The 26846-nt window shown below is 38.6% G+C and overlaps 2 protein-coding genes across 2 annotated transcripts; one reads left to right on the top strand and one right to left on the bottom strand.

The window, feature by feature from the left end:
* The first annotated feature begins 9850 nt into the window (after window positions 1-9850).
* Window positions 9851-11136, top strand: LOC145079162 (uncharacterized). The gene is made up of 2 exons (XM_079023096.1): window positions 9851-10150; window positions 10635-11136. The coding sequence occupies exons 1-2, from the start codon at window positions 9971-9973 to the stop codon at window positions 10992-10994; spliced, it is 540 nt and encodes a 179-aa protein (XP_078879222.1). The 5' UTR covers window positions 9851-9970; the 3' UTR covers window positions 10995-11136.
* Window positions 11137-11738: 602 nt separating this feature from the next.
* LOC145079146 (kinesin-like protein KIN-4A) lies at window positions 11739-17731 on the bottom strand. The gene is made up of 23 exons (XM_079023095.1): window positions 17401-17731; window positions 17027-17173; window positions 16796-16945; window positions 16472-16716; window positions 16221-16384; window positions 15777-15901; window positions 15651-15687; window positions 15383-15474; window positions 15147-15254; window positions 14939-15049; window positions 14779-14866; window positions 14488-14699; window positions 14266-14379; window positions 14046-14162; window positions 13891-13971; window positions 13660-13731; window positions 13478-13568; window positions 13359-13390; window positions 13181-13278; window positions 12969-13067; window positions 12662-12883; window positions 12435-12582; window positions 11739-12352 (listed from the first exon to the last, which is right to left on the bottom strand). The coding sequence occupies exons 1-23, from the start codon at window positions 17548-17550 to the stop codon at window positions 11969-11971; spliced, it is 3087 nt and encodes a 1028-aa protein (XP_078879221.1). The 5' UTR covers window positions 17551-17731; the 3' UTR covers window positions 11739-11968.
* Window positions 17732-26846: the final 9115 nt, after the last annotated feature.

The following is a 26846-nucleotide window of genomic DNA, read 5'->3' as shown; positions in this document are numbered from 1 at the left end:
GTAGTACCCCTCACTCGTCTTACTAGGAAGGGATGGATTTCCGGTGGGGCCCTGAGCAGCAGAGGGTGTTTGAGACCCTCCGATAGTGTCTATGTGAGGCGTCAGTGTTGATACTCCCCGAGGGAGTCGAGGATTTTGTTGTATTTTGTGATGCATCTATCTCTGGTTTGGAGGCAGTCCTCATGTAGAGGGGACGAGTGATAGCTTATGCATCGCGTCAGTTGAAGCCGCATGAGACGAGATACCCTACGTACAATCTTGAGTTGGGAGCGGTGGTTTTCGCTCTCAAGATTTGGAGGCATTATCTGTACGGTGTCCGTTGCACTATATATACGGATCACAAGAGTTTTAGACGCATCATGGATCAGCCGAACCTGAACATGAGGCAGCGCAGGTGGCTGGATGTGGTCAAGGACTATGATTGTGAGATCCTTTACCATCCTGGTAAAGCGAATGTGGTTGCAGATGCTTTGAGCCGCAAGTCAGCTGCGTCTTCTACCCCAACAAGGTGTATGAGGATAGCGGTGGATTCCCCGCTTGTGAGCTTGATTAGGGATGCTCAGTTTGAGGGTATGAGACCGGGGAACTGGAAGTTGGAGAGAATTAAGGGCGAGAGCGCCTGGTTTGTTCAGGATAGTCGCGGGTTGTTGACCCGATACGGTCGGGTTTGGGTTCTGATGTCTGGAGGGGTTCAACATACAGTGATGGAGGAGGCTCAAAAGTATCACTTTTCTATTTATCTGGGGGCACTAAGATGTATCGTGATTTGAGTTTGAGTTATTGGTGGCCCGGAATGCAGCGAGAAATCGTTGGGTATGTTGAGAGGTGCTTGACCTGTAGGATGGTCAAGGCCGAGCATCAGAGGCTGCATGGTAAGCTGCAACCTCTGGAGATTCCCATGTGGAAATGGGAGCAGATCACGATGGATTTCATTACGAAGTTGCCAAGGACGGCGAAGGGGTTTGATGCTATATGGGTCATCGTGGATCAGTTGACCAAGAGTGCCCATTTCTTGACCATACGGGAGAGTTCGTTGGCTGAGAAATTGGCCGACATGTATGTCAGCGAGATTGTCTCTCGCCATGGGGTTCCAATATCTATCGTTTCCGATCGGGATGTCAGGTTTACTTCCCATTTTTGGCAGAAGTTCCATGAGGAGCTGGGTACGCGACTGCATTTTAGTACAACATTCCATCCGCAGACGGATGGGCATAATGAGCGGACCATCCAGACCCTTGAGGATATGTTGAGGGTGTGCGTCATTGACTTTGGTGGGAGTTGGGATTCCCACCTACCACTTGCAGAGTTCGCCTACAACAACAACTATCATTCCAGTATTGGCACCCCACCTTTCGAGCTGTTGTATGGTCGGAAGTGTAGAACCCCAGTCTGCTGGGGTGAGATTGGGCATAAGGTGATGGGGCGGACAGAGGTAGTTCTGCAAACTACCAAAAAGATACAGCAGATTAGACAGCATTTGCAGACCGCTCAGAGTCTGCAGAAGAGTTATGCCGACAGACGCCGATCTGAGTTGGAATTTCAGGTGGGTAACATGGTACTTCTGAAGGTCTCACCTTGGAAGGGTGTGATTCACTTTAGTAAGCAGGGAAAATTGGGTCCCCATTATATTGGGCCATTCAGGATTATTGCTAGGGTTAGAAAGGTGGCTTATAGGCTCGAGCTCCCTGAGGAGCTTAGCCGGATCCACAGCACGTTCCATGTTTCGCAGTTGCGAAAGTGCATTATAGATTCGGAGGCAGTAGTATCAATGGACGATATTCAGGTCGATGAGCGTCTGAATTATGTGGAGAGGCCGATGGCCATTTTGGAAAGGAAGATGAAGATTCTTCGGAACAAGGAAATACCTTTGGTGAAGGTGCAGTGGGAACATCCGTCATGTTGCAAAAAGGAAACTCTACGGGTGGCCTTAGGGTTTCAATCGAAAATCATAGGAACTCAACGAGTCACCCCGGTGACTCGGCGAGTGGGGAATAACTTCAAGGAACTCGGCAAGTAGCTGAGGGTACTCGGCGAGTTAAGGTCAACATGGACTGTTGACCTTGACTGAGGACTTTGACTTTGACCAGGGGTTGACTAGTTGGTTTATGGAGCACCTTGTGAGGTTGATGACTTATGGGTATATTCAAACTATGGTAATAGGTGGTGGAGTCTTTGGCAAGTGATCTGAGAGTTGGGATTTATCTACTGAGTCGACATTTGCAAGGTGAGTTATCCTCACTATATCAAAAGGGTCTAAGGCACCAAGGCCGGCCCTTTTAGTTGTTATCATTATGATATATATGGTTAGGATCTGATAGATCGAAATCAGGATAGACAGTATGTTATGATTCTATGATCCTTAGGGATCGGTATGTTTGTGGCCTGCTAGGTCGATGCTTTAGCTATGAGAGATTGCTATGATTTATGATCATGAGATAGATATGTTTGATTCTTATGTATGCCAGTATATGTTAGTTATGTGCACATGATTAGTTGCTCGTTGATTTGGGTTGAGGCGGTCCTGCTTTGTGCTGAAGGCCAACATACCCTATGAGCGGTCCGGGGAGACTATAGGCCCATGTGGCGGTCCCGTCATGCCGAAGGCTCGTTATAGATTCAGTTAGACTGTAGGCCCTGTAGGGCGGTCCAGTCAGTCCAATGGCCTAGTATGCATGTTGTTGATTGATTGTTATCGTTTTGGTATTTCAGTGTGGTATTGGTATTTTGGGGGTAGCTCACTAAGCCCTTGGGCTTATAGTTTCCAGTTATTGTTTCAGGTACTTCAGGAGATCGTAGCAAGGCGAAGGTGTGACCGTACCGCTCCTCATCCTTATGATATGTTGTTGGGACACTCTGATGAATAATGATTTGAAAACAATTTGTAAACAAACACTATTTGGGTTTTAATTATGATTGGAAAAGTTTAAATTTGGCGTAAAATTTATGGATGTTACAGCGATTTATTGCGCTTTGGGATTTGAGACTATGTCTTGGGAGTAGTTTGTAGCCGGTTTAGAGCAGAGGTTGCTCCAACTATTGCAGATCAACCGTTGACGATTGAGCTAGTGAGTGTGTCAGGGTGCGAGACCCTGAATGATATGGATCCCGGTGTCGAGGGTGGAAGATTGATTAAGAGTAACTCGATGAGAGAGGTTCAGGTCAGGTGGATTAGTGGGAAATCTCGGGCGGAGACCCAAGAGTTCGGATCAACTTTTGAGAGGCCAGCAGGACGGCTCCAGTGCAACGCTTGTGGAAACTGCACGATGGAGTTTCGTTCCAAGGGTTTGGATTGTCATTGGGATCGGAAAGAAGTGTTACATCATGTTCTTAGGGTGGTCGAGGTAACCCAAGAAGAGGTGGTCAGGATTCCTCCAGATGTTTGTGGATATGCTATCTTTGGCCATTCCCGGTGGGTATCAGGAATTTGAATCGCTTTGGAATTGTGATAAGTTAGATCTCGGGTCGGTTCTCTGCTATTGCCTGGGTTAGCAAGGGTTGTCAGGTTCCATTCAACATGTCAAGGAATCTTTGAGAAATCTTCAGACGGATGTAGCTCGCGGAGCGGATCCCGCATGTATCGTTATTGTTCCGAGTCCTTGTCGAAAATCGGTTCAGGAGTATGGGTTGCTACAAGTGTAGCAGGGTTGGTTATGTCAGTAGGGATTGACCCCAGGGGCAAGCATGTTATACTTTCGTTGTATTCAGGTTGCCGACAAGGAGGTCGACTGTCTGATGGTCAAATAGGGGCCACACTTCGTAATACTAGGCAGGGGAGATCGGAACTTCAGCAGGCAAGGGTGTGGGGTACGTACCCTTTTGCCTTCCTTCCAGCTTTACCTATATTTGTGACGGTAATCTCGCATCAGCATGACGTAAGCATATCATGGGATTCTTATCTCTGTCGATGGTTGAGTTAATTATATTTAGGGAGGGTTACATGACATCTGCATGCCATGAATCTTTGGTGGAGTAGTACAAGGTCGTCTCCTTATAAGTAGCAGGTTCTCAGTGTTCAGATGTCATCTGGGGTGTAGTCGGGGTTGGTTCAAGGGCTGGTACGAGGGAGTTATGACTAGTTTTCATTAACCTGAGTATTTTTGTTTGGAAGAACAATCGGGATTACCGAGGGAAGAGAGAATTGTTGTTGAGGTTATGGTTAGACCATTCGTCCTTTGGACAACGAGATCTGAGTGTGATATCATTTTTAAGCATCTGAATCCATTGATGTGGTTGGGGTTCAAGAAAATGCTAGATGGTTTTCGGAAGTTATGTTGTTTTGGGAAGGGTTACTTATGGTGCACTAGTTTGGTAAGCACCGGTTGTCAGCATATTGATTATTGGAACGTAAGAAGGATTGAGAATCCTTCAATTTTCATGTGCCAGGCGGACTTAGTCAAATCTAAGTGGGAGATAATCGTGCAGGTCTTTAGGATAGGTGCAGGTATGAGATCGGGGTGAGTTTCTCATACCCAACGAGGAAAATGGTGGCTCAAAGTGGTTTTTTGGTTTGAAAGTTGTCCGAGTTTGGAGTTTGGTAAAATTTCCTAGCATATGGTGTCTCATTGGTGCTTAATAAAAGAATTTGGGGAATCAAGTTGGGGTCCCGGTCATGGATTGAGTTCAGTTTGGGTGTTCAGTCGAGTGCATGCTCGACTCTGTATGTAATTCTAATTGATAGGTTAGGGGTAAGGGTTTGGGTTGTGTTGGTGTTAGGGCGAAAGTTTTGTAAGGCTACGGGGGTTCCATAGCATTCACTAGCAGCCAGATGGTGCAGGAAGTGTTGTAAGACTAGGGGGGTTCCGTAGCATTCACTAGCAGTCAGATGGTGTGGGAAGTGTTGTAAGACTACAGGGGTTCCGTAGCATTCACTGGCAGCCAGTTGGTGCGGAAAGTGTTGTAAGACTACGGGGGTTTCGTAGCATTCACTAGCAGCCAGTTGGTGCGGGAAGTATTGTAAGACTATGGGGGTTCTGTAGCATTCACAAGAGGCCAGATACTGTGGGAAGTGTTGTCAGTGTGCGGGTGTATCTATAGCATTCACGAATTCGTTCAGATGACTTAGGCCAGGGTGGGCCAGTTCGTAAGGCTGTGAATAGGTCACAACAAAATTGGAATCAGGAGTCGGTAGATTGAAGGAGACCGGGTATGATGTAAGACTACAGTTATTCTGGTAGCATTCACCTTTTGCGTTGGATTCAGTGGCAACAGGTTGTCAGCCTATCATGATCGGATGAATCAAATGGATGGAAGGAGCCATGAGTGGTTGTATAGGTAGGGCAGTTATTGTCAGATGAGGTATCCTTCGGAGATCATGTGGGACTGTTGTACGTGTGTTTCTGGCTTAGTGATCGGGTAGGTGTCCGGTGTTTCGGACAGTTGGCAGACAAGTTGGGACCAGGGAGGTCCCGGTTGTTCTTCAGGAAAGCAGCTATATGGAAACAAGATGATTTGGAGTGGTTTCAGTGCTTTAGGGTCCGTGTGTGAGTTGCCTGCCATTCGGGATATATTCTAAGTTGTTTACAGTTGGACTAATTAATGTCAGAAGTTGGATAGCCAGTTGGGAGATAAGTGCAGTGAACTCGACAATGATTCGATATGGGCGACATGTCATCTCGAGACTTCAGGTCTCAGATTGAGTAAACAGAATTATTTTGCAAGGAATTCGTTTCATCTTCGGGTTTTAGAACCCTACGGGGTTGGTCTTAGTTTCCTTGGGAAGGCTGTGGTGTTTTCGGGTTTGTGTTCGTGTTGCTCAGGTTGTCTGGTATGTCGGGGATGGTGATGCATGATTTTAAGGACGAAATCTAATTTAAGTGAGGGAGGTCGTAACGCCCTGTTCTGAATTGACTCCTAGTCTGAGGTAGTGGCTCGAAGGTCGGTCATTATAAGGATTATGTCTTTTGTGAAGGTAAGATCTAGGCCCATTTGAGTACGGGTGATATATTAGAAGTGATCCGGGTGTTCGGTTCGTGTTTTGGAGCCTAGGGGTATTTCGGTAAAGTAACAGTTTGGGATTTTGTGGAAAATGATTTTTTGTTAGGAAGGTCTTAAGAAAGGATTGATTTGTTATAAGTTTAGGGCTTCTCGTCACCTTTCCGTGGATATAAGGATCGTCGGAATCGGGCTTATAATGAAGAAGTTATGGCCTTCGGAAGTTTCGTGGTTTTTAGGCTTACCGAGTACACATGGCGTACATAAAGAGTTTGCGGGGCGTACTAGTAAATAAGGTAGTACGCTAGGCGTACCTTGGAGAACACTGGGCGTATTGACTAGGATGGTCGCGAATGTTCCCCGGAGTACGCTGGGCGTACCATATGTACGCTCGGCGTACTCCAGTCAGATCAGAACCCTATTTTAGGGTCTCGGACCCTATTTAAGCTCCTTATCTCATAACCTAACCCTAATATCTTCAACCTCCACCCCTCTAAACCCTAGAAATCGTCATATATCATCCATGGTGGCATTATGAGCTTATGGAGTCCTTTTTTGGGGTGTTTGATCCATTTTCAAGAAGAAGGAGTTTGATGTAAAGATGGGAATCAAGGAGGAGCTTATGGATCTGGCTTTTAGGACTCATTCTCAGCTTGAAGAAGGTATAAAGCTTTGAACTTGATCATTCATCTTTTAGATATACCATTTTTGGGTTTTGGTTCCTTTTAAGTCCCAAGGATGAAGCTTTATGGTTCAAATTCGATTCTTGGATTTGGGGGTTGCCACCTTTGATGCTATTTGAGTCCCTAAGACAGAAAGTTGCCATCTTGAAGGTCTTAATGGGTCCATGCATGAGTTAAGTTCACTTTTATGGAAGTAGAGTGCTATTTTTGGAGTTTGGGTTTGTTTGGGGCATGCAAAGTCACCATGTCAATGACTTTATGGGTTTAGAAATTAAGTATAGCTCAGATGTATGATTTGGACTGGTGGGATCAAGTATTAAGAACTTAATGGATTTTGGGCATCAGTTGTTTGTACGTTCGGCGTACTATGTAGTACGCTATGCATACAGTCCATTTGCCCAATACGCTAAACGTACAGAAGAGGTACATTGGGCGTATGCTCTCAGGAAGAACTTGGGCCTTAGTGGACTTCAGACCTTTGGGCCCTAATGGTTTTGGGCCTGGATTTTTGGTTTGTTAGGTCTGAATGTATCTTGGGCCAATAATGGAATAGTTGGGCCTATTTGGCCTTGTGGCCCAATATAGAAATGTACTTCAAATTTGTGGGCCTCGGTTGGGGCCAATTCTTGGATTAGGCTATTGTGGGCCTTCGTGGGCCAATTGGGGTTAGGATTATTGACTAAGGAGAATATTGAGCTTTAGTATAAGGTCCATTAGAAAGGTTCGGGCCCAATTTGGAAAATTGGGCCATTGATGGTTTTATGGACATTATAATGTTGGGCTTTTGTTTTTGGGTGGGCCTTAGTTTTGGATCATACTGGGCCAGGGCTAAAATGGTAATTTTACCCCATGCATGGATTAAGGATTATCGTATGGGACCTAATTACTAATTGGGTATATTGATTGGTAGTGACAGCTCGGGAAGCTAGCGGGGCAACAACTATGGAATTCATGCGGGAAGCTTCTGCAGCGCGAGGTGAGTCTTCTCACCATACCAATGGGTCTAAGGCACCAAGGTTGGCCCATTTATTTATTTATGATGATTATTGTGAATGTGCTATCGATACATTATGTATTATGTATGTGACCATGTGGGGGTTCCCATGGCAATTAGTTATATGTGGTATGCTAGTTGATTGTGTGGTATTTGATATGCTAGTTGTCTTTATGATGTTTGCATGGAAGACCTCGGGAGGTTCCTATGGCAGTGGATTGTGACCATATGGGGGTTCTCATGGCATATGGTATAAGACCCTAGAAGGTTTCCATGGCATCCCAATACGTTTATTTTTCATGATTTGTATTTGGTAGTAGAGACCCCAGGGGGTTCCCGTGGCAGTGGTTTGTGACCATGTGGGGGTTCCCGTGGCACATGGTATAAGACCTTAGAGGGTTTCCATGGCAACCCATATGTTTGTATGCATGGCTTATGTGATATATGTAACTTTTATAGCTAATATGGTATGTGTTATGTGGATTGTGTGTGAGGTATGCTCTAGGGGACTCACTAAGCTTTGTGTTTACGGTTTACAGTCTTGGTTTCAGGTATCATCGATTTGGAAATGAAGAGCTCGGATTGATCGCAGTGCACACACCTATGATTTCTACAATGAATGATTTTGGGATAAACTCTGATAAATGTTTTACTTAACGATGATTTGAAATGTTTGAAGTAAATGGTATCAATGTTTTAGCTATATTAAAAATGAAATTTTTACCCTTGATTTTTGAGTCGTTACAAGAACCTGCGAATTGATAGATTTACCCTCATACAAACGGAGGGTATAAACAACTATTAAGCCATTGGACCATTTCTACAACAAAACAAACATTTTGAACCACTGGTGCAACTCGAATACATTTTGGACCAAACCTCCAATTTTTGACATACCACAGGGACCAAACTTGCTATTTTGTCTTGTTTTTTCTTTTTTTCCTTTTCCAAAAATACCCTATATGCTTTGAAAATTGTCACTGTCTTCTTCTTATTTAATCACATCTTTTAATTTTAGTTGCATCCCTCTTTTTCTCTATTGATTATTGAAGTTCTTGCTTTAGACTTTAATTTCATCCTTTACTTTTTTTTTTCATATTCAACACTCATTTTTTTGGTTGACAAATGTACGAGCACGAAGCAACTCATTTACTTCTTAACACCCATTTATTTGGCTTCACTCACAGGTTTTATCTGATTATAAGCATAACTTTTGGACATTCTATTGACGAGTTCACAATGATTCATGATTACTAAGGCTCACAGGATTGGTGGTAGAAGATGCAGAGCTCCACATCATTTTGCCACGCTTTCCTATAGTTTTTTCATACAAAATGGGGAGTGTTTGTCATGCCAAGCAGGGGAGAAAGGAAAAAAGAGAGTGTGGCAAAAGAGGAGAGAAAGTGACAAGTTTATGTGGAGTTGGCTGCCAAGCTCGACATGGTAAGCTCAAGGGGCGGTGTTTACAGAAATCATACTTTTAAATAATGTTTTAATTAAAATCAATTTATATACAATTTGACACTTAAGATAATTAATCTTTGTTGTTATTATGTTATTAAAAACAAATGACACAACATAAACATATAAGCAAGTTCCATATAACTATTTGTATGATTTTCATTCAAAACCCATCCAAACAATATATACAAATGAATTAAAACATTTGGGAAACATAATAAACAAAAATTCTATCTCACTGAATGAGAATAAATCATTATTATTTAAAACCATTAAATTTCGATGTGTATATATCATGCATATAATTTCTTTTTTGTGTGTATAAGATCACACCTCATTGATTTCAAGCAAAAAATAATTTTTTGCTATGTAAATAATCATGAACACAAGCCGTTGATACTATTGTTGGATTTTGATGCTTATTTGAATACATGAAAGAAAATATAGCAACAAAAGCAATTACAACAAAAACACCAGGATCTAACCATGGATATGTGTTCCTAAAAAAACTGCAACAATCTGGGATAGAATGATTTCTTCTCATTGTATCAACCAAAAAATGAGTGTTGAAAAAAAAAAAAAAGGGTAAAGGAAGAAATTAAAGTCTAAAGCAATAACTTCAATGATCAATAGAGAAACAGAAGATGCAAGTAAACTTAAAAGATATGATTAAATAAGAGGATGATAGAGACAGTTTCCGAAGCATATAGGGTATTTTTGGAGAAAGGAAAAAAGAAAAAACAAAGATAGGCTGTTTTAAAGGGGGCGTTATTGAAAATATATATATAGAATTCAAAGGTATCAGGCAAAAGAACATATGCACAAGAACCCAAAAACAAAACCTAGCCACATAACACACTTGAGAATCATTTGATACTGAAACGAAATTGGAGATAATGCCATGGATGCTAAGGACGTCGATATGATGGATTCCGATGCTCCGGTGACATCTTCGTCACCAGTTCCACCAGGAACCCCCGAACTTTCCTCCGTCTCCCAGCAAATTGAAATTGCGAGAGGATTACTCACAGTAGCTCGCCAACTCATTGATCAGGGCAAGCCTTCTCAAGCTCTTCAAGCGGTAATTCTTACACTATCACCACTTCATTTGTTTCTTATAATTTATTGTTACTTCATTTCCCTTTTTATCTGATTCGAATGCCAGCTGTTCTGAACATACCTACATTTTGACTTGTTGATGTGATCGGAAAGAAATTTCGTAATGATTTCGTTGCTAAACCTCAACCTACATGATCCAATTTGTAATACTTATTAAAAATTCAATATCAATGCATTTGTTTTGTTTATCGCAAAACGGCGATCAAACTTCAAATTCAAAATCTAGGTTTTCGATAGAATGGAGGAAGCAAAGCACTTGAACTTGCTTCGATGCTATTGAATCGAAGTTTTCTTTTTCCTCCACGATCGGTTCCTTATATTTGGTTCTAATTGCATTGATTTTCTTGTGTTCATCTTAAACTCATTACATGATTTGCCTTCAGAGTTGTTTGATAATGATATGACATCAACTATCTTAAAACCAGATGATATGTTTAATTTTACAGGTGTTGACTGCAATGAGAGCCAAAGGAGGAGAAGCAGCTGCTGTTCAAACCCTAAATCGAGCTAATGAACTCTACAGAAACAGAGTAAATGAAAGGGCCGCTGATGAGCTAGCTTCATTGTTTGCTGAATGTGCAATTGAAGAAGCTTTACCTGCAATCCCCACTACCACCACCACCACCAACCACCCATCTATTGAACCAGATGCTGGCGGCACTTCTATACTGACAGAGACCGGGAGAAAACAGATCATGGTGGATGCATTCTCTGATGGCAGTAGCTTTGTGTGTGTACAATGTGGTGGCCTTGTTAGCAATGATCGCAGGGATGAACACTATGCATTCTGGTGTGGCCGTGTGTAAATGGTGAGATCCAGTTTCATGGTTTTTTCATGATATTGACATGTAATGGTTTTAGGTGTAATAGAACATCTCTTAAAGCGAATTGAATTTGCATCTGCAAATAATAAACCAATATAAATCCCATATACAACTTTCATGAAAAGATCTGTAGTATGCGGGTTTCAGCTGATTGTTGATGAAAATTTGAGCTTGGAAGACATAAGGGCATGATTAGTCTGTGGATTCCGGTAGAATCCGATGGAATTGGAATAAGAGTTTCCATTCCATAGTGTGTTTTGTTGTTTAAATGGAAAAAATGTAGTTCTTTGTCTTAATCCTTCAAACTTTGTGTTTGATGGATTCCATCATTCCCAAGGGAGAGTGGAATGAAATGAATTTGCATATATGTACAATGAGCGAAAACCTATAAAATATAAATAGAAATTTAAGAATTATTCAGTTTTTGTTATTGGATTATATTGTATCTTCTCCAACCAAACCAATGACATATTATGAATTCTTTCAATTTTCAATTTTTTTTCGTGTTATGGATCCTTTGACAAAATCGTTTCAAAATATTCTACTAACCAAACATAAATCCTTATAAAACTGTGAGGGCAATGGATTCCATCAGAACTCTGTTGTTAAGTGTGGTTTCTGTAAACTTTGAGTTAAATGTTGTATTTGAACAAAATATGCTTGTACAAGATGATTTTTTTTTCATTGTATTCAAGAGCTTAAACGGAAGATAATATTGAAGACACATTTAACAAGAATTACATGTTTGTATTTTTTTTGTTATGAATAAGGATGAAATCTACAACACGTGGGTTTCACTACAAGCGAATTATGAATACAACTAACAAAAAGAAAAGAAAAAACGAAACCAGAAAACACATCTACATGTTCTTCTCTTGATCCAAGGGAAGGAAGACATTGATCTAAACACCAAATGAAGAATATACAACACCAATCACCACCAATATGAACCTTTTTTAGTGTCTATGATACATGACTTCGGACAAATTTGCCAACGATCGATTCTTTGATCTCATCATCGTTTCATCACTATGCCTTATGAGTTCCGACAGCCGCCATGGTTTCTGCCATTTCCATTTAAATTGAAGTAGCCATTGATGGTGGCTCCTCTTCCACCGCCATAGTTTCCCCGGAGAATGTCCTCCTGTCGCCGCCTTCCTCAGCCCCACCGGCACCATCTTCCGCTTCTGGTCTAGAAACGCCGCCGATTCCCTCACTAAACCGTTGGCTATTCCCGCCGTGTATTTCAACTGTTTAGGTGCCGGAATGGAGTTCGGAGATAACGGACCGCTCATGTCATCCGCCAAGTGTTTCAATGAATTGTGAGACTGAGAGTTTCCCTGTTTCGTCGGGATAGGAAAATACTTTAGTGGTTGAATAGATAGCAGATAGCAGATAACAGATAAAATTAGGGTTTCTTACTGAAGCTGACGAAGCCAATGCGATTGCGACAGCTAGCTCCTTCTCGGCTTCCTTTCGTCTAAACTCACTTTGTCGGAGTAACCCCACGAGTTCTTTTAGTTGTTCTTCCAGTTCCTTTATTTCGAGATCCTTTTCCCATGATTGACATCTATTTTACATATTTTATCAATGAAAATGTTATTCAATAAGTTGAGAAAATTATATTCTTGAAAATCCATTTTTTTTACCTTGAATCTACAAAAGAGTTGAACATATATTGAAGCAAGTTCTTTGCGTCTGCCATTGACCGGAGGTGGTTCCATCTTCCACGGTTAGCAAAACCGCGTTCCCGTTCTTCTGCTTCGGATAATTGTGAAGCCATGGATACCAGTGAATTTGATGAAATACTTAACATGTTTTCCAATGAAGATATTCTTGAAATTCTTGCATTTGGTGACAAAGAACATGCCCTTAAATAAATAAATAAATCACAAAAACCCAAAATTAGTAAAAAATGGTTGATTGAATTCAATCTACTAAGAATTACAATTTTACCTAGAGAAACCGTTCTTTCCTCTTGGAGGGCTAACACCTTTTGAAGCAAATTCATCAACTTGTCTAAGAACTGCTAGCTCTTCTGCAAGTGCAGCCCGCCTGAAGACATAAAAAAATAAAAAATTAATAAAAATGTTTTTTTACAGATTTATATTTGTAAATAATAGTAGTTACATAACAATTTTACAATTTACAATTTACAATTTACATACACTTGGCTTTGTTTCTCATATTCTTGCCTAACTTCATGTACATTCACCATCACTTCAAGTTCATGATCAAGCCAACGTTTCATCGCCTTTTCATTATTCTAAAAGCGAAGCATAATTATTATTGTTAACTCAAGTCCCTTGATTTATCAAAATTACAAGATAACCCCTTGGTATTTACCTGTCCATTTGCTCCATTCCCATTGCTAGTCACTGTATACATGAAAGAGATTGATGACATTATGATGACGATTTTTATTCAGAAATAAAAGTAATAGTAAAAAAGAAAAAAAATAATACATGAATTGTCACGGGTAGACTTGCGGGCTTCTAGCAATTCTTTTAGCCTCTTGGTTGCCATTGCAGCTTCTTCTGTCTTTCGTTGAAGAACCTAAAAACGTGATAATAATGGAATAATTATTAGATTTAATAAGATATTGTAACACAAAAAACAAATATACTAAAAAAAATAAAAATCTCACCATTTTTTGACGTTGATTAAGAGCCTGCAGTTTGTGTCTTTCGTACTCGTTCCTTCTTCCTTCTTTCTTTAGCTGGAATTAAATAGAAAAAGAAAAGATCATAATTTATATGCATACGTAGACTAATTTAAGTCAATATATATATATATATATATATATATATATATATATATATATATATATATATATATATATATTAATTAATAAATAATAATTATCATAAGAGTATACCTGTAGTAGTTCTTTTTCACGAGATGCTTTCCAGTGTCGGAATTGTTCAGCCTCTTGTTTTATCTTATGCTGTAGTTGAACCTATAACCATATTTAAATTAGCAGAAAATTTACTTATATAAAGAAATATAATAATAATAATAATCTTTTCTCACCTTTTGTGCCTTGATGAACTGTATTTCATCTTGTAATCTCTTTGCTGCTTCATCACTCTTCTGTTTTTGCCTCAAAAGCTGAACTTGGTTCTCTTGTTTCTTCTTAAGATCCTGAATCTGAGATTCATAAAATTTTTATAATTATATCAAGGTTGCTCTGATTTGATACATTTGAATCCAAATAGGCATAAAAATTTATAATTATAACAAGATTATTAACCTGTGATTCAAGAGACTTCAATTTGTGGGAATGCAAATCTTGCATTTTTTGTGATTGTCCATCTGAAGAAGCAGAAAGGTTTTCAACTTCAGTTAGCAATCGATCCCTCTCTATCTGCAACAATTATAAAAATGAGCAAGAAAACATCAATTATCATTTTCTTTTTTTAAAAAGATTTGATTCAACTTTAAAGCTATAGTTTTGTTATGCTTATGTTTTTACCTGAACTGCTCGTTTTTCATCCTCAAGTTCCATTAATTTCTTTCCAAAATGTTGTTTAAGAGTCATGGTATCAGATCCTTCAAAAAGTCTCATTTCTGATTCTTTCTGTTCTAAGCGTTTATTTAACTCATGCAACTCTTTATCCATGGAGTCTTGGAGAAGCGTATGCTCCAATTCTTTTGCTGTTTCTTCCTCTATCACACCAGAATCGCCTATATTTATTGTCATTAAAAAAATATGAAATACAAATAATTCTACATTCGTATAAAAAAACAAAAAATAAAAACATACCACTTTCACTCATCTGATAATCTAATGAATCAATACTTTGCAAACCCCTTTTAAGCCCTTCATTTTTCACGCAAAAGGAATCACCAACCTAAAAAATTGGAGCACAATTTGTTATTTTATTTTTTATAAATTGCGACAAAAGTTATAAATGTTTACATACTTTAGTGACGGATTGATGATCGATAGCGATACCCCTGCTGCGATACTCATGAAGTTCGCGACATAGATCCTGATTTGTAGCTTCAAGCCAAGAAATCCGCTCCCTTAGGACCTAATTAATGTTTATGTGACGCAATAAATTTATAAGAAATTAAACAATAAAGATTTATGATATAAAATAAATATGATATTCATATTATAATTTATACCTGTAATTCAACAGTAGAACCTCCACCACGAGCACAAAGTTCTGCTTGCAAACATTCAAGTTGTTGGCGCATCTTTAACATTTCACTAGACACTGGATCCCTATTCACCTATTCAATTGTTTAAAAAAGTAATTATTTATTTGTGTATTATAGCATCTCACTTTCATCTTTTTTTTCTATGATAAACAAATAAATGAAAGTAGGTTGCAATTTCTTGCATATAACCCTAAACTTACCACAGGCTTATTCCGGATATTTCGAGCCCGGTTTGCATACTTTAATGTGTTGAGAGTCTCCTCAGCATTTATATCAGCAGGACTAACACAAGCTGAAATAAGGTAAAATTATATGTTTACTTAATATTAATACCAAAGATTTTAAATGAGCTTAAATAATAAACAAAATTATAAATTAGTGTTTGGTTTATATATATATATATATATATATATATATATATATATATATATATATATATATATATATATATATATATATATATGTTACCTATCATAACAGTTCTGCTGTTCCCACCAAGTGAGTCCTGTCAGTTTGGTAAAACATATTTAGATTAAACTAAAAGAAATAAATCAAGTTGCATAAAAAAAGTAGTTAAGAGTAATAATGTTTAACCTGTAAGAGGCGAGTAAGTTTACTATCTCTATATGGAACATGAGCACCTTCTTTTCGTTTTTTCTCATCACCAAGGGCACTTATGACATTTCCAAGTGCAAGTAGCCCCTTATTAATATGAACTCCTGTTCAACAAATTAAGTTAGCAAGTAGAGTTATTTCCAATAATGAGGACGAGGGCATTTATGTCTTTTGTGTGAGACAAAAACTGCAACTTTTGTCCACTCAATCCTGCTTTCGGTCCGGTGCACACCAAACACAGTACAACTCTGTCCCACCTTTTTTAGTGGGACAAAAAATTTACAATTTTTATCCTATTGACATCAATCCCAGTTCCAGTCCAATGTAGGTCAGACACAGGACAACCGTGGCCCATCTTTTTGAGTGGGGCAAAATTGGAATTTTTTTTTGTTTTAAAGATATGTAATAAATATCATCACCTACCTTCTTTGAACCGCATACCATCAGAACCTGTTCTTTTAGCCCTTTCTGAACCAGCAAGATCAACTAAATGCAACTTGGCACACAAATATTCATCACACATGGAATCATTCGAGATTGTCTTGTTCATTTGTTCCAGTGTGATTGTGAAAATTGCATGTGATCGACTACATAAAAAGTTCAAAATGTCAGAAATATATTATATGCCATATATTATAATACTATGACTATGATACATTCAAGATTAATTAAACCTTGATTGATTATTCATATTTGTACTTCCTGTCGCTCTGCTCAATGACCCATGTTCAAGGCAATCGCTCATTTCTTTTAATGTCTTAACGCTACATTCAGTAGATCCAGCAAGCGTTATGACACCATTGGAAGTTTCCCGGATTTGTATCGGTGGTTTCCCTGGAATATTCACTTTCCCATTCTGCCCATTTGATGATATCTCAGATTTAGTATCCAGCAAGTCTCGCACTTCTTCTTTTAGAATCTTCACAGAAAAATCATTCAGTCAAGTTTTATGGAAGAAAGCTATTTGCAATTCTACTTATAGGTATAAGAAAACACACCTCGATGAAGGAAACATGCAACTGGAACTCTGTTTGATCCTGTAAACTTTCGATTTTGTTGAATAAAGCAGTCATGGCTTGAGGAATAAGCCCGGCTTGGTAACCATCTTTGAATCCGGTTCCCATGGTGTATGTCTTCCCTGAACCGGTCTGTGAAATTAGAACACGTCAAGAACTATCATAAACAAATAGGATATATTTTTTGTTACTTGAATCATGAGAAATTTATACCTGGCCATAAGCTAGAACAGTAGCATTATATCCTTGAAACAAACCCTCAACAAGAGGAGAAACACAGTCTTCAAACATGGCGGATGATGGGGAACCAGAGCTTCCATAGACATGATCGAAAGTGAAGGAATGTGTACCAAGTTGCACCTGCAACATAAACAAAGATTAATCAATTTCTCGATCATCGGAATTGATACTGAGATCTACCAGATCTCAGGTACCACAACCCGAACACGGCTTACACTAAAATCGAGGATTGATTAAATAAGTAAATAAATAAATAAAAACCCAATTAGAAGTGTAGAATCCATTACAACAGAGTGAGGAATTCATCAAAATTAAGTGACATTGCGCTTAAATGAGGGATAATCGACCTGGGGTTTTCCGGGTACGACGGCGACACAATCTTTACAAGCTTGAAGCTTCTCATCTCCGATAAGGGGTCGTATATGTACCGCTACCTTCACACAACAATCGTCCGCCGCCGCCGTCGTCGTCGTCGTCGCCGGAGTCGCTTCCATCATGTGAAAGGTCGGAAAGAAAGTGGTCCACGAAACAGTTATAGTTACAGAGAGAGAAAATGAAGACGAATTCTCTGTATCTTCACAGAAATGAAGTAATTTTATGGAGCCCAGAAAGTGATTCAGTAACCTCTAAACAGAGAACGGACCAAATCATCCAACGCACACAAACAAAAGGGCAGTTTGGGAAAGAGAATGTGTGTGTGTGTGTGTTTAGTGTTTACACTAGACACTAGCCATAAGCTTCTATAACACTCATTCCGAAACTACCCTTCAACGGCTTTCGGTGCCCGGGTTGCTAGTGGGTGTTGTTACATTTTTGCCCTTCGCGATTTCCCGGGAATTATTGATAATAAATAATAATAAATTAGTAAGTAAAGGAAAAAGAAAGAAAGAAAGCAAAAGTAGGTGGATAACAGTAACGCAGAGGAAAGCCACGTGATTGAGGAACAGGAATCCCACGCGACGAGTGTTAAGGCACGTGGACGTACGCCTTCCATGTATGTCATCACATCTACATACATATATACATACATACATCATAAATGTCATGCTGGGTGATGTTGATGTATCCTAGTAACCATAGTAATCAATGGACAAGATAGTAACTATGGAATATTCGTTTTTATTTTTATTTTTTTGTCTTTTTTTTACTCGTTCTCTTTACAATATATAAATTAAATAATTTAAAAATAGATAAATTATATAAAATCTAGCTATAACAACATTCTACTAACATATACAGAGAGCTACTAACAACATTCTAACAGAAATTAAATAACTAATTTCAACTACTTGTAACTAATCTGTACACGTGGCTATTATAACGCTAACACCCCCCCCCCCCCCTCTCTCAAGCTGGAGGGTAAGGTTGTAACCCCAACTTGATTGTAGCTTCTTGATGTTTTGTGCCAATGAGTGATTTTGTAAGAACATCAGCAAGTTGATGATTGGTTGAAACATGAGACAAAGATATAAGTCCACTTTGTAGTTTTTCACGAACAAAATGACAATCTATGTCAATATGCTTTGTCCGTTCGTGAAATACAGGATTAGATGCAATGTATATAGCTGCTTGGTTGTCACACTTTAAAGGAATATGTGTGATATTAGGCACTTGAAATTCATGAAAAAACCGACTTAACAAAGCAAGTTATGCACACAACCTTCGCATTAAACGATATTCCGCTTCAGCAGATGATAATGAAACTGTAATTTGCTTCTTTGATTTCCATACGATGGGACTATTACCAAATAGAATAAAATATCCACTAACCGACCGTCTTGTGATTAGGCATGCAACCCAATCCGAGTCATAATATGCTTCAATATTGTAAGAAAAGTCTTTATTGAAGTATAGTCCTTGATTGAAAGTGCCTTTGAGATATTGAAGAACATGCAAAGCAGCATCATAATGAGCTTGAGATGGCGTTTGGTTGAATTGACTCAAGTATTGAACAGAAAATGATAAATCAGGTCTAGTATGGACCAAAAAATTCAACTTACCAATGCGTTGTCGATAAACAGTGGGATCTTCAAGGGAATTTTCCATCACTGGGACTAATCGAAGTTTGTGTGGAAGTGGAGTAGTAACACAAGTATATTCAGTCATATAATATTCGTCAAGCAAGTCTTTAATGTACTTCTATTGATGGATGATCATGCCATTGTTGACATAGTTAAATTCCAATCCAAGAAAGAAACTAATTTGTCCCAAATCTTTGATACGAAATTGATCATCAAGAAAACCCTTTAAGCTTGAGATTTCATCATCATCATCTCCAGTGATTAAAATATCGTCAACATAAACAACAACAATAACTAAGGAGTTCTCCATCTTTTTGAGAAAAAGTGAATAATCATTTTATGAATGATTATATCCTCTAGTCCTTAATGTTGTTGAGAGTTTCGAATACCACTGTCGGGATGCTTGTTTTAAGCCATATAATGACTTTTTAAGCTTGCAAACATGAGAAGGAGAGTTAGTATGAAGACCAGGTGGGATTTTCATATAGACTTCTTCATGGAGATCTCCATGAAGAAAAGCATTGTTGACATCAAGTTGTTGTATCTTCCAACCTCGTTTAACAGCAAGAGCAACTAGACATCGAACAGTGTTAAACTTGACCACTAGAGAAAAAGTTTCATGGTAATCAATACCAGCTTTCTGAGTGAAGCCTTTGGCCACTAACCTAGCTTTATATCTTTCAATAGAACCATCAGCTCTTCGTTTAATTTTGAACACCCATTTGCATGAAATTGGTTTCTTGCCTTTGGGTAATTTGACAATGTCCCATGTATCATTTGCTTTTAAGGCCTGTAATTCCTTGTCCATGGCATCCTCCCAATATGGATTACCTTTGGCTTGATGATAGAATGCAGGTTCGTGAGATTGACTTGTTACTTGAAAAGCAAAATGATTGAATTGACTAGAATCAATATCAATGTGATTAGAACCAATGCACAAATTGGTAATTATGTGGTCACAATCATGTAAAGAAGATTGATTACATATGTAATCTTGTAATCTAGAAAGAGGAAGTGACACCCTTGTGGATCTTCTTAAGTTGTTGTCATTAGATATGGAGTTATTATCAACAGAAGTGGAAGTATGGATAGGAGGGGTAAATTCGGAATTATCTGGATCATCTAAAGAAACAGGAAGACAAGTCTCATTAGGATTGAACGGTTTATGTTTGGATGTATGCAAGGGAAATATATCCTCCAAAAATTTGATATCACAACTAACAAGTATCTCGTTTGTTGTCAAATTGAGTACTTTGTAAGCTTTTTGAGCATAGGGGTAGCCAATGAAAACGCAAGGATGTGTGCGAGGCATGAATTTGTCCTTCCCTGATATTTATGAGCTTACAAAACAGAGACAACCAAACGATTTTAGGTAAGTTAGATCTGGTACTTCATTGTGTAATGCTTCAAAAGGAGTTTTATTTTGCAAATTTTTTGTTGGCATTCTGTTGATTAGATGAACAACAATTTTTACACACTCTCCCCAGTATGCATGACCCAAGCCGGATTGAAAAAACAATGCTCTGGCAACTTCAAGTATGTGGCGATGTTTACGCTCAACTAAACCATTTTGTTGAGGACAATAAGGAGTTGATTTTTGATGTATGATGCGTTTGGACTGAAAATATTGAACTCCTTCATTGCTGGAACCAAGTTCATATGCATTATCGGTTCTTATGATTTTGACAGTTTTCTTGAATTGATTTTGAATAAGAGTAACAAAAGCTTTTATGAGAGAAAAAGCAGAACTCTTGTTAGCTAACAAATGTAACCATGTGTGTCTAGTAAAATCATCGATGATGGTAAGAAAGTATTTAAAGCCATCATGAGTACAATGTTTGTATGGTCCCCACACATCGATATGAATTAAATCAAAGGATTGATGAGAACTAGATTGACTTTTTGGAAATGACAAACGTGTTTGCTTAGCTTGAGAACATGTAATACATGAATCAAATGTAAAATCATTACATTGAGAAGAAATGAGAGACAGCTGTCTAAGCTTGTTCAATGGAACATGTCCTAATCTTCTATGCCACAATAATGTGTTAGAAGACTTATTGATTACACTGAAACTGGAAATAGATGGAAAAACTAAAGAACAAAAAGAAAGAGATGTTTTGATAGTACGATGATCAAAGACATAAAGGTCATTGATCCTGTTTCCAAAGACACCAAGAGCTAAATCATTCTTTGATGAAGGGTCCTGCATAAGACAATGTTCATCAGTAAAGATGACAAATGTATGAAGTTGTCTTGTGAATTTAGGAATCGAAAGGAGGTTGTATTTAAATGAAGGAACATACAACACTCCATGAAGAACAATAGAATCATGTAAATGGATATCACCAACAAAAGAAACTGTAGCATGATGTCCATCATGAAGCCCGATGTAATGTGGCTGAATTAGTGATTAAAATGAAGAAAACAAATCACGACTAGAGCAAATGTGATATGTTGCACCAGAGTCTATGATCCAAGAAAAATTTGTATGCAACAGTGAAGATTTATAGACATTGGTAACAAAGTCATGATAAGAAAAAGGACTACCTTCGTTATTCATTTCCCCATCAGTTATAGAAGAATGAACTTGACTGGTAGAAGCTTGAGATAAAGATGCCTGGTTGTGAAAATTTTGCATTAATTGTTCATATTGTTCCACAGTAATTGGAGGAGAAGATGTTGATGAAGTGACATTCTGAACACTTGATTTAGGATCCTCTTTCTTTGATTTAGTGAATTTGAAGGTTGCAGGAAAGCCAATGAGATGATAGCAATTGGATTTTGTATGACCTGATTTCTTACAGTGATTACAAATGAGATGTTTCTTGGAAGAAGATGAATCAGTAGTAACATTCATTGCAATTGCATCAGTGTTAATGTTTGATGGAATAGAAATTGTGCGTTGGCGTTCTTCTTGGATTATCATAGAATACGCACCATAAGTTGTTGGAAGTGGTTTCATCATGAGTATTTGACCTCTAATAATTTTGTATGATTCATTGAGATCCATCAACATTTCTACGAGACGTTGATCTTCAAGAAACTTCTGAATCGATGCAGCAGTACCACAGGTACAAGCAGGAAGACTTTGAATAATCCTCAATTCATCCCAGATCTTGGTTAATTTTGTGAAATAAGATGAAAAGTCATCAGTACCTTGAGAAAGAGAATAGATCTGTTGTTGTATGTTGTAAAGAAGGGCACCATCAGATTGGTCGAAACGTTAATGTAGTTCGTTCCATATCTCGTAAGCAGTAGGAAGAAATAGAACATTGTCAGCTAGATTCTTGTTCAAAGAGTTCAAAATCCAGCTAATCACCATTGAATTTGCACGATGCCAGCTTGGATACGTAGTGGAATTGGTTGCAGGTGGTTGAATTGAGCCATCAACAAATCCATACTTGTTTTTGGCTGATAATGACAGAATCATCGATCGTTTCCAGGAGTTAAACCCAACGCCATTGAAGACATTTGAAACAAGAATGGAATTAGGGTTATCAAAAGAACCAATGTAATAAGGGTTGGAAATGGGAATGATCGAAGAATCAGATGAATCAGTGTCAGTCATGATTGAATTGAATCAGAAAAGAGAAAGAAGAAGATTGGATCGATTGCTTAATCTAATACCATGTTAACTCGTAAGTGAAAGAGAGAAATGAGAAAGAGAAATGGAAGAATCAAAAGTGTATTCTTCATTTAACTGAACTTTCAACCATACAAAGAATTGGGAATATATACAGAGAGCTACTAACAACCTTCTAACAGAAATTAAATAACTAATTTCAACTACTTGTAACTAATCTGTACACATGGCTATTATAACGCTAACATAAGAGTAAATAATGATGTGTTTATAAATGGATACCTCCGTAATCATCATTGTGATATGCATGTTAAGCTATATTAGAATCGCTAGAACTTAGAGTGCATGTTAGCCTTAATATATGAACTACACTTTATTAGATTACATAAATAGAAGAGTTGTTAGAATGGTTAAACATCTCGTATCTCGTGTCAATATGATTAATTATTTTAAAGATCATTGCAACATAATTATCGATGATCATAAAGTTTAATCAAAATGTAACTCTAATATTGGAAGGTTTTTTATTATCTCAATTTACTCTCATTATATTTCATGCTCATATTAATACATTTTCATAATCAACCCTCATTATTATGTTTTATTTAATATGCATCCCTAAGGACACGAACCCTACTTTTATTTGTTTGTTTATTAGCTTTGTATTTTATCATTATTTGATTATTTTATTTTGTTGGATAGGACACTCAACAACTTTTCCTTGCTAAGACTTACTATAACATGTTAGAATGGTCGTAATAGATAAATCAATCATCTTTAGTAACATTAGTGAGAATTTTAACAATAAATATTATATTAAAACCATTAAATTTTGATAAAAAAAAGTTATATTGTAACCACTTTGTACTTTTATAATGAGTTATATCTTGTTAAAATGGTTGGTATTAGAAAAAGTATCAAGTTTGAGTGATTTTCGCTGATGAAGTTAAAATATAATGGTTAAACATAAAACAACCAAAATATAGTGATTGTTGGATGCAAACTCAATGCCACATCGGCAAAAGAAAAATTAGATGCTAACATATAAGTCAATGGGTAATCCCTTCTATCACCAATTGGTTTTAGAAAATTAAACCTCATTATTCTTCTATGTTGGCGTTATTGGGCTAATAGTGATCCTAAAAACTGGTATCAGAGTTATGGCTGAAGACGGGAGAGTTAAGATCGACAAATCCAATGGGAGAGTAAAGAATGTAGCATGCAACATTGTCAATGTGAAGATTACTCATGAATTTATTAATGCACTATCTAACATGTATGAAAACCTTCAACAGCGAACAAGGTTCACTTGATTCGACAATTGGTAAATCTGAAGATGAAGGAGGGTGACTCGGTGACTGATCATGTTAATGAATTTAATTCAATCCTATAAAGGTTGATATTAAATTTAAAGAAGAAATTGCTAGTATTATCATCTTTGTCTGATAATTGGTCTGGTACAGTGACAACGGTTAGCAGCTCAGTTGGGGGTGCTAAGCTGACATTCGACGGTATGCACGATTTAATTCTTGGTGAGGATATACGCAGACAGAGTGCTGGAGAAGCTTCAAATAGTCTTGTGACTATTGAAGATAGAGGAAGGGGGTCCAACAGAGGATGTGGTGGTAGTGGAAGATCGAAGTCGAGAATGAGAGGTGGACAGAACAACAGGAGGGACGTGACCTGTTTGAATTGCAAAGAGAGTCATCATGTCAAAAGTCATTGCCCAATGCTCATGGAAGATAAAGGCCAAAAGGAGATGAATATGGCAGGAGATTGTGAAGGTGATACACTCATTTTTTTCAGCTGAAAATTCAAGTGAATCCATAGTCTTGGATTATGGTGCATCATTTCATGCTAGTTATTCCAAAGATATGATGCAGAACTTCAGGCATTACCAAGGGAAGGTCAGGCTAGCAGATAACAAGTTTCTGGATATCATTGGTGTTGGAGATGTGGCTCTCAAGATGACTTTGGGTATAGATTAGACTTTGAAGAATGTCAAGTTCATTCCAGATCTAAAGAGAATGTTGATATCAGGTGGACAAATTGATAATGAAGTCCATCATGTTACATTTGGTGATTACAAGTGGAAAGTGAAGAATGGAAACTTGATCATTGCTAAGGGTCAGAAACATGGTACACTATATATGGTGGAGGTTTCTAACAAGGAAACAAGCATTGTTGAAGGAGTTGGAACATCCACTTTATGCCACAAAAATTCTATTCATATGAGTGAGGAGGGAATAAGGAAGCCTGTATCCAGTTGGAAGATGTCAGATTCGAAGAGTGTGAGGGAATCTTTTAAGCCACGTTCTATTGGCAGACAGAAGAAATTTAGTTTTGCAAAGATAGGAAATCCACCTAAGTTTGGGAAGTCGGGTTCAGTTCATTATGGTATTCACAATCTAACTTTAGATTCTTCAGTGGGAGGATCCCAAAATCATGAAAAACCTATATTTGGTCAAAGGATATGAAGATGTTCAAGAAGCAATGGGAGCTCTGAAAAACCTGGAAATAGCGGGAGCTCTAGTGACAATGGTTATAAGGGTGGACTTGTAGGTGTTTCAAAGATCAAACCACATATTATCTAGAGGACCATGAAGCAAAGTACTCCAGTGAGGTATTTTCCATCAACCATTGACATATTGATATGTAAGAGTAGGTTAAAACCAGAGGCCTTGAGGATGAACTCCATACAGTGGGAGAAGGCTATGAATGACAAGTTGAGCGGACTTCAGAATAGTAAGATGTTTCAAGTTAAGGATGATATAGATGGCGGTAAAACTTGTAAGGGAAGATTAGCAGTCAAGGGAATACAACAGAAGAGGGAGGACGATTCTCCATTTGCGAAGATGACTACAATTACTTCTATGTTAAATGCAGTGGCCTCTGAAAATCTCCATCTATAGCACCTAGATGTGAATACAACTAATCACCTTTATGATAACTTGGAAGGAGACATCTTGAAGGCATAACCAGAAAGTGCTCTTACACCTGGTAAGAAAAATCTGTTGTTCAAGAAGAAAGAAAACATGTATGGCATGAAGCAAACTTCTAAGTAATGGTACTTAAAGCTTGACAACTTCATGAAGAGGAGCGGGTTCAGAAGACATGAGGTTGATCATGGTTGTTACTTGAAGAAGTTAAGCTCCTCATACATCATCCTCGCATTAGATGTTGATGACGCATTGATTGTTGGTTCCAACGTGTAGAAAATTCCGCTAACGGAAGGTACGTATCCCAACTGCCACCGAAGTCTAGAACACATGCCCTAAGCATGTCCTCGAGAGTCTGAATCGTCCTCTCACTCTGCCCGTCCGTCTGAGGGTGGAAAGCGGTGCTGAAATGAAGACGAGTACCCATCTCGTCGTGAAACCGCTTCCAGAATCTGGATGTAAAACGGACATCTCGGTCTGACACCACCGATACCGGCACTCCATGACGTGCCACGATCTCTCACACATAGATATCGGCTAATTTTTCTGCCGATATACTCTCCTGGATCGGGATAAAATGAGCACTCTTCGTCAACCGATCCACTACTACCCATATCGAATCCACTCCTCGTGCGGTCCTGGGAAGCTTGGTGACAAAATCCATGGTGATGTCCTCCCATTTCCACACGGGAATGTCTAACGGCTGCATCTTGCCGTGAGGCCTCTGGTGCTCCGCCTTGACCTTCCTGCAGGTCAGGCATCTCTCAACATACCAGGCGACGTCCCGCTTCATGCAGGGCCACCAATAATCGGGTCGAAGATCTCTATACATCTTCGTCGCCCCTGGATGGATAGAAAATCGAGACTTATGAGCCTCGTCCATCAACACCTGTCGTACTCCTCCCCAGTACGGTACCCACACTCTCCCATGAAGTGTCAGCAATCCCCGACTGTCATAATCAAACGAAGATGCTCGGCCCACTATCCTCTCACACTTCTGCCTCTCCTCCTTGAGGCCCTCAACCTGAGCCTCCCTGATCCGTTCCAACAACGGAGTAATCACTGTCATCCTCAAACACAAATCTCTGATAGGGGCTGCCGACACTTTGCGGCTTAGGGCGTCGGCCACCACGTTGGCCTTCCCTGGATGGTAAAGGATCTCACAATCATAATCCTTCAGCACATCCAACCACCTCCTCTGTCTCATGTTCAGACTCGGTTGATCCATAAGGTACCTCAAACTCTTG

This window comes from Lactuca serriola, chromosome 1, assembly GCF_051521515.1.
Source record: "Lactuca serriola cultivar US96UC23 chromosome 1, Lser_US96UC23_V15, whole genome shotgun sequence".
Lineage (NCBI taxonomy): Eukaryota > Viridiplantae > Streptophyta > Magnoliopsida > Asterales > Asteraceae > Lactuca > Lactuca serriola.
The sequence above is the reverse complement of the archived record's forward strand: the minus strand, read 5'-3'. Positions and strand labels throughout refer to the sequence as shown.